This window comes from Oncorhynchus tshawytscha, linkage group LG04, assembly GCF_018296145.1.
Source record: "Oncorhynchus tshawytscha isolate Ot180627B linkage group LG04, Otsh_v2.0, whole genome shotgun sequence".
NCBI classification, from domain to species: domain Eukaryota; kingdom Metazoa; phylum Chordata; class Actinopteri; order Salmoniformes; family Salmonidae; genus Oncorhynchus; species Oncorhynchus tshawytscha.
In genome coordinates this window covers 20,674,123-20,683,394 of record NC_056432.1, presented here as the reverse complement: position 1 = coordinate 20,683,394, position 9,272 = coordinate 20,674,123, and the positions used below count along the sequence as shown (strand labels likewise).

The 9,272-nt window shown below is 39.1% G+C and overlaps 1 protein-coding gene across 1 annotated transcript; it reads right to left on the bottom strand.

Annotated features, from left to right (window-relative positions):
• LOC112232843 (ras-related protein Rab-27B) lies at window positions 1–9,255 on the bottom strand. Its single transcript, XM_024400101.2, has 6 exons — window positions 8,752–9,255; window positions 5,153–5,336; window positions 2,491–2,576; window positions 2,274–2,377; window positions 1,432–1,555; window positions 1–991 (listed from the first exon to the last, which is right to left on the bottom strand). Exons 2-6 carry the CDS (start codon window positions 5,309–5,311, stop codon window positions 805–807), a joined length of 660 nt encoding a protein of 219 aa, XP_024255869.1. The 5' UTR covers window positions 5,312–5,336; window positions 8,752–9,255; the 3' UTR covers window positions 1–804.
• Window positions 9,256–9,272: the final 17 nt, after the last annotated feature.

The window sequence follows — 9,272 nt, the reverse complement described above, 5'->3', positions numbered from 1 at the left end:
ATTGGTAAAACGGACATTAACTTTATTTAAAGTGACTGCATTTACTCTGAAGACTTTGTATTAAAACATATTCAACTAATTTTTGTTCTGGGTTGACAGTATTTATGGGCTCTAAACATGTTCTATACTTTATTCAATGTGCATGACAATTTTGTTCCACTAATAATCAAGCTAAACACCAAATGTGCTCCATGTCATATAGAACTCATGGATCCTGTAATGTACTTTGCTATCTCGGTTTGTGAAACAGAATAATACATTTTCTCATTCACATTTAAGGAAATAACCATGATTGTTAATGAGTTGTTGCATAATCTGTTAGGATTATATATTGTCAATGATAAATGTATGTACCTGTATTTTCCTTCCATCAATGCTTCAATCTGTCAAATAAAATAAATAAAAAAATCTCTGATATACAACTTTTCTTCAAACACTTCCCATTAGTATTTACCTATTTAGAATCACACAAAGCTTAGTCAAATTGCAAATATCAGTTTGAGATGTACATACACATGGTGCTTTCATTTACTTTGAATAATTTTACAGTATTAGATTGTGCGTTCTTTTGCTCGTTTCATATCATTAACATACAGTACATGTACAGACTCAGCAGGTAATGATGACCAGGTTGGGAATACATAGCTTGAGTGTGACAGTTATCAATCCAGACAAACACACATTAATGCATAAGAGGATAATACACTTCCTATAAATACTGGATGGGATAATTGAACTTTCTAATGTAATAATACTCCCCAGATGCAATAGTTACACATTTGAATGGATGGACATCCCTACATCCTAACAGGCACACCTCCTGCTGGTGGACGTTTCAGCCGTGTCGTTAGTGGCAGCACTCCCATTGGCTGCCTCTGACGCAGGCCCCTCTGTGCTCTGCTCCATGCGTCTCATCACCAGGTCCAGCAGAGTGGTAACTGCCTGGTCCACCTCAGTCCCTGTGGCACTACTCGTCTCAAAGTAGGGGATACTAAGCAGGAAGGGAGGAACTTATTATACTGAACACTATACTGAAATGAATGGATAAAGAACAGTTAACTTTCGGTTGATGTATTATTAAGGTCAGTTAACTTGTGGTTTATTTCTAATAGGGTCATTTCTAGTTTAAAGATGTTTAAGAAGATCCATAGACCTTGGCTTGTAGTAGATCACAGATTCCTTCTTTGTAAATTAGAGGTATTAAAATAGTGAGCCTGTTTCCAGCATTGGATCTGGATCGGTATAAATGCTTTACAGTGGTGCTGAAGGTATGAACTCAAACAACCTCAGTTCATGTTAAGGCACTGGAGAAGTTAGCCATGCCAATGGTAAGAGGACTAGCCAGCCATTTTATTGCATTGTACAGTCAGATCAGATTTCATAGAGGCAGCAGAATTTTGTCCTGAGCAAGCAAGTATTGATCTCACTTACCCATATCTGTCCGCCAGGTCTCTGGCTTGTTTTCCTTGTACATCTCTCAGGTTTTTAAGGTCTGCTTTGGTGCCAACTAAGACTATGTCTGGACTGTCACAATAGGCATTTGCCTGCAGCTGACCTGAACAATCATAACAAGACATAATAACATTTCAGTTATTTATGGATATGTCAATTCATATTTGAATCACAGCAAGCTACCATGCTACCAAGATAATTTACTATAATGCCCAGTGGTGAAAAAGTACCCAATTGTCATACTTGAGTAACAGTAAAGATCAATAGAAAATGATTCAAGCAAAAGTGAAAGTTACCCAGTAAAAAACCTACTTGAGCAAAAAGTCTAAAAGTATTTGGTTTTAAATATACTTAAGTATCAAAAGTAAAAGTATAAATAATTTAATATTCCTTATATTAAGCAAACTAGAAGGCACCATTAAATAAAAATGTATATAATTACAGATAGCCAGGGGCACGCGCCAACACAGATATCATTTACAAGCGAAGAATGTGTTTAGTGAGTCTGCCAGATCAGAGGCAGTAGAGATGACCAAGGATGTCATTTTGATAAGTGTGTGAATTGGACAATTTTCCTATCATTTTGGGTGTCAGGGAAAATGTATGGAGTAAGAAAAGTAAATCATTTTCTTTAGGAATGTTGTGAAGTAAAAGTTGTCAAAAATATGAATAGTAAAGTAAAGTACAGATACCCCCCAAAAACTATTTTTACTTAAGTACTTTACACCACTGATAATGCCAAATACAAAACTGAAATACCCGATCAATGTGGTCGGTCTGGTTCTTAAAGGATGTACTAAATGGATGATTCACAGACATACTCATCCAGTTCCTGACATTCAGAAAACTCTGCTGATTGGTTAGATCAAACATGAGCAGGAAGCCCATGGCATCTCTGAAGAAGGCTGTGGTGAGACTTCTGAACCTGGAATTTATACAATTACAACAATGTTCAAATGCTGGTAAAGCGATGGATGTGGACTATCATTGAAAATCCTTATCTTACAAAATGTACTGTCTGTTGTTTACGTGGCCTACCTCTCCTGCCCTGCTGTGTCCCAGAGCTGTAGGTGCACTTTAAAAGTCTTCTCTGTCGTTCCATCAGAGCCAGTCCCCAAATACGTCTGAAGACATAAGATGTCAAATAAGTGTCATATCAAGAGCTAGGACCAAAGACATACTCTTTGGCTCTAGAATTTGTTTTACCAATCCAACATACTGTTATAATTAGCGGTCCAAGTCCCGGAGTGGCTTGAAATTACAATTGTTAGGATTATTATTATCCTATTTTTGGAGCACTATAGCGCTTAAAATGGTAAGACCTAATAGAGACCAAACTGGTGGGATGGTGTACGTTGGTGGACAAATACATCTGGTTAATACGGGTGCAATTCAGCCCAAATGGTGCAACTCAGGCTCCCGAGTAGCACAGAGGTCTAAAGCACTGCATCTCAGTGCAAGAGGTATCATTACAGTACCTGGTTCAAATCCAGGCTGCAGCACATCCAGCCATTATTGGGAGTCCCATAGGGCAGCGCAGAATTTTCCCAGCTTTGGCCGGGGTAGGACATCATTGTAAACAAAAATTTGTTCTAAACTGACTTGCCTAGTTCAATAAAAACGACTAGTTCACTATAAACAACTTTTGACTTCAAAAGGTCAGCCCCGCCTCTTCATTTGACCTAGTCACAGAATTAGGTACAAAGGATTCTCTTTACCCAATAAACACATTTCCCTCTAGGACCAATGACATCACCATGACGGATCATCTGACATTTTGAAAATGTAAATATTTCCAAAATGTTCAACTTTTCCTCAGACACCGCTAAACCGATCTCAGAAACTTGATGTACAGCATCTATAGACCAAAATCGTTATATGCTCCATAAATGAAGTTGATTTCTTAAAAGTTCAGTGAGCCCCGGCCTGACAATTCAAGTCAATCTTGGAGGAAACCGAGCCCCCTCCTGGCCATTCATCTCAATACTCTACAATATTACCTGAAGTGTGCACTTGTCCACTACCAACATGGAGTACGTTTACACGCACACTAATAAATCGATATTAAAGTGATTATGGCAGTATGTAGATTATGAAATAGTAATGTAAACACCTTACTCTGTTTATCTTAAATCGACATGAGGTCAAAATCGAAGGTAGCATCAGCCGATTAAAACACCTGGTTTTCTGAGCACTCTTATTATTAGGACATGTAAACGCCTTAATCGGCATTCCAGCGGTGTATCTGATATGCGCAGATCAGCGAGTTAGGAAACAACTGAATGTAGGCGTCTTAGACGTAGTTTCACATACAAACTTTACATGATCGAACTCAGAATAAAATATGCTTCCCAAAAATAACATGGTCGCTGTAGTAGAATGTTCATTTTGAATGTCGATTTTCTGCATTAGAGTGCATTATATAAACAGCATTATTAGGGAAATAGTAATTCTTGCAAAGCTTGTTTACGTTTTAATCAAACTATTATATTAATCTGACTATCCACAATAATCACATTATTGTTTACATGTAACCATACGTATGGATTCAAGAGTATAAAATTGGTGCGAGTACCAGAGATGAAGTCAGGACCGGAGCCCTTTAGATCCAGACTAAACTTTCTAACACCCAGACCGAGGACCAGTGGATCGAGACCATGACCAAAACAAGACCAGTTTAAATGGGTAAAAATAAGATCCAATAGAGTAAACATGAGTAGTTTATAGTTCTGTTAAGTTCAGTACATTTTTGTCATTTAGCAGACACTCTATTCCAGAGCAATTTAAAGTAGTGAGCGCATACATTTTCGTATTGGTACCCCGTGGGAATCTAACCCACAACCCTGGCATTGCAAGCACTTTGCTCTACCAACTGAGCCCCACGGTGCACCATAGTTTAGCACAGTACAGTATGTTTTATTTGAACCTTTATTTAAATAGGCAAGTCAGTTAAGAGCAAATTCCTATTTACAATGACAGCCTAGGAACATTGTGTTAACTGCCTTGTTCAGGGGCAGAACGACCGATGTTTACATTGTCAGCACGCTACCCACATGGTGGTCCTCTGTAGCTCAGTTGGTAGAGCATGGCGCTTGCAATGCCAGGATAGTGGGTTTGATTCTCACGATCACTCAAATGTAAAGAATGAATGCACGCATGACCGCAAGTTGCTTTGGATAAAAGCGAACTGCTATAAACATTACAGTGTTACAAGATTGAGTCAAGACTGGAACCTGCAATTCATACATACACGCATGCTCTTCCACAGTGTTCAACCCATTTTTTTTCTGTGACCATAGGCCTTCGTAGAGATAGGCTTTTGCATAGAGAACACAACTACATTACTGTAATACATGACAGCCCAGGTTCAAATCCCACCACTGCCGGTTTCAGATAGACATCCCTAGACAGTGAGGGATTGTTGGTGATGTACCTGAACTGAAATGTATGACTTGTAAAACAAGCCAGAATATTTGAGAAGGCGAGAAAGGCTTGGACCCCAGGTCATCGCTGCTTGCAGCTATATTTCAGTTGCTACCCTACTATTCCTTGTAAAAAACAATCAACTGTTCAACCCTTTGGATTTGCAGAACCACATTATCATAAATTGGAAGCTGTGGAGCAAGGATGACTGAAAATGAATTTTATCTTTGAAATGAATGTCATGGGCTACACACTGGAGTAAAGCATCACGACTCACCACTCTCTTTTCCCTGAAGTCTATTCCCACTGTGGTGGTGAACTTGTGGTTGAACTTGTTGTCTGTGTACCTGTAGAGGAATGTGGTCTTCCCTACTCCAGAATCCCCTACCGACAGGAGTTTGATCAGAAAGTCATAATCCCAGTCAGTCATTGTCATTGTGCAGCCTCGTACTGAACCTGCCCTAAAATATTAAACAAAAGTACCATATTATGGTCATATTCTTACTTGCATGTAACATGCTTTTGCATAGAGAACACAACTACATTACATACATTACTGTAAATAGTGGTACATTCACCATTATTATAGTAACAATAAATACAGTTGAGTCACTATTACATTGCAAGACTTCAGAAGATTCTATACAGGTCTTCCAGAGGACATTACAGGCTTGATGTGCCCTTAACTAATTATATACTTGGAAACGGTAATAATATACAATGTAATTACAGTACTGTTAATATAGCCAATATACTGCAAATTGCCTTAACATTTAGAAACAGGCAAACACATGTCTAACAGAACACATAGCTGAAATTCCCAATGAGTGGCTTCATGATCACTGGGGCATAAGGTTCCGCCCCTTTTTTCTCCCAATTTTCACCGAAAAGGACATACCCAAATCTAACTGCCTGTAGCTCTGGCCTGAAGCAAGGATATGCATATTCTTGGTACCATTTGAAAGGAAACACTGAAGTTTGTGGAAATGTGAAAGGAATGTAGGTGAATATAACAATAGATCTGGTAAAAGATAATACCAAGAAAAAAATATATATTTTGTAAAAAAAAAATAAGTGTACCATCATCTTTGAAATGCAAGAGAAAGACCATAATGTATTATTACAGCCCAAGTGCAATTTAGAATTTGGCCACTAGATGGCAGCAGTGCATGTACAAAGTATTAGACTGAATGAATTAACCATTGCATTCATGTTCAAAATGTTGTATCAAGACTGCCCAAATGTGCCTAATTTGTTTATTAATAACTTTGTTAAAAATTGTGCACTCTCCTCAAATATCATGACATTCTTTCACTGTAATAGCTACTGTAAAATGGACAGTGTAGTTAGATTAACAAGAATAAGCTTTCTGACAATATTAGATATGACTATGTCCTGGGAAATGTTCTTGTTACTTACAACCTCATGCTAATCGCATTAGCCTACTTTAGCTCAAACATCCCATGGACAGGACGTTTTAAAAGCTGATCAGAGAGGAGCTAGCACATGACTTGACCCAGCTTTCACATGATCAGTCAAGTGGCTGTCCTGTGTGAGCTGTAGGAAAACTCAACTGTGGCTTCTATTGATGCAAGGAAATTCTTTCATTGTCCACATACAGTATAATCTCATATAGTTCTGAGAGAGAATACAAAAGAGCACAAAGAACTTGTGCTCCTCTTACTTATTCAGTTACACTTGTAATTTTTTATTTGAGAAGTGAAATGACAAAGTATTGTGTAGTCTGATGGATAGAAAGGTCAAGTGGAAGAAAATATCAAAAAGGATGTTTACATTTTTACATCATTACCACCATGGACATCAATTGACCCATTGAGTTGAGAAGTCTAAAAGCACAACCTTCTTGATTATTTCAAATGTTTTGTTTATTTGCAATCTGTGTCATTCTTAAGAGGCCTGTCATGAGACTCAGATTCCTTAAAACACTGAAAAAGGGATGAGATGCCCTCATTAAATACGGACTCATTACCCGTGTAGATTATAAAAAAGATCCTTGCTCCGTTCATCTTTCCGTCAATTATGACTAGTCTCCAAGTCCCTTGGAGGAAAACATGCTACCACCACCATTCTTCACCGAAGGGATGGTGCCTGGTTTCCTCCAAACATGGCGCTTGGCATTCAGGCCAGTATTGGATGTTGGTTTCATCAGACCAGATAATCTTGTTTATCATGGTCTGATAGCCCTTTAGGTGCCTTTTGACAAACTCCTAGCAAGCTGTCATGTGCCTTTTACTAAGGAGTGGCTTCCGCCTGATTAGAGTGCTGCAGAGATGGTTGTCCTTCTGGAAGGTTCTCCCATCTCCACATATGAACTCTGGAGCTCTATCAGAGTGACCATAGGGTTCTTGGTCAACTCCCTGACCAAGGCCCTTCTCCTCCCTCAGTTTGGCCAGGCGGCCAGCTCTAGAAAGAGTCTTGGTGGTTCCAAACTTCTTCCATTTAAGAATGATGGAGGCCACTGTGTTCTTGGGGACCGTCAATGCTGCAGAAATATTTTGGTACCCTTCCCCAGATCTGTGCCATGACACAATCCTGTCTCGGAGATATACGGACAATTGCTTCGACCTCATGGCTTGGTTTTTGCTCTGACATGCAGTGCCAACTGTGGGACCTTATATAGACAGGTGTGTGACTTTCCAAATCATGTCCAATCAATTGAATTCACCTTCCAACAGGACAACAACCCTAAGCACAGTAAGACAACGCAGGATTGGCTTCAGGACAAGTCTCTGAATGTCCTTGAGTGCCCAGCCAGAGGCCGGATTTTAACCCGATCGAAGATCACTGGAGAGACCTGAAAACAGCTGTGCAGCAACGCTCCCCATCCAACCTGACAGAGCTTGAGAGGATCTACAGAGTATGGAAGAAACTCCAAATACTGGCGTGCCAAGCTTGTAGTGTCATACCAAAGAAGACTCGAGGCTATGTTCGCTGCCAAAAGTGCTTCAACAAAGTACTGAATAAAAAGGTCTGAATACTTATGTAAATGTATTATTAGTTTCTGAAAAACAGTTTTTGCTTTGTCATTATGGGGTATTGTGTATGTGAAAACCCCCCAATTTAGTCCATTTTAGAATAAGGCTGTAACGTAACAGAATTGGTAAAAGTCAATGGGTCTGAATACTTTCTGAATGCACTGTATATTGTTTTAGAATATAATAACTGAGAACTAACAATCACCAAAATAAAAGCTAAACAGTCAGGGGAATTGAAAATGAATAAAAACATTGAATTTAAGAGTATTGATTTAGTTATTGAGTTTGACTAAAATAACACAGCATTAGCCATGGCAAAATGCATATAATTGCAGGAAATTATCCTTAAAAACGGCAACATTTTCTCTCAGCTCCATGGCAAAATATGTTGAATTGCAGGAAATTAACTTTAAAACTGCAAAAATATATCTCGGCTCAGAGGAGGATTTCTGAGAATTGCAGGAAATTGGCTTAAAAATGCTAAAATTGCAACAACAAAAAACCACCAAGATGGGGGTCTCTAAAGTGTTCTGCTAAATGCAGCCAACCTTGCCCAATACCACGTGCTCTGCCACGCCCACCACCACAGACCCTTTCTGATCCAGAAAAAAACCCTGAATTCTGTCAGTGGCATGTGTTTGTGATGCCAGAAATATTTGAGCCATAGAACAAAATCAAATCAATCAATATGCACATAAGGAAAGTCTCACGTAGCCTTTTCAGAAAATGTAGGCCAATGATAAAGCCCCCAAACAATATAGTGTGACAGACAACACAATCAATGCCTGAAAGATTAAGCCAATATGCCACACACTGATGCCGCTGAATAATTAGATGAACTTTACCAAGATTTGACAAAAACAAATAAATTCAGTCTTACCGATTTAGCCGGAGGTACTGCCAACTTCCATTCAGGGAGCTCAACCCGTGCTTGGTAAACACATAGTGGGGGGAGACATGCTGTTGATTGAACCTTTTCCCCTCTCACATGCTATAAGGGAGGAGTTTCCAGCTAAAAAAAAACAACCACACAGTGCGGTGTTCACAGACCTTGTGCTTTCTGGTATTTCTCAGGAGAAAAAAAAAGAAAAACTGGATTGAGGCCCTGTCCACAAATAATGTCCTGCTGTGGATTTCAGTGGAACTCAGCCAACTGTAAGCTTTGTAAACCCCTTAAAAGGCCCCTTCTCCCGCTTATTCTTCTGGAAGCTCAACAAGTAGGCTAATCGTTGTCTAAAAAGTATCTATTAGGACATAATGATGAAGTCAACTTGTGGGGGGGGACATGTATTGTGTCATCCACTGTATGTAGATCATTTTTAGAGAAGGTCTACACTAGATAAACTGTATATTAACCATATGACACAGAATTGTGCACCTGGAAGCATAATCATCTACGTT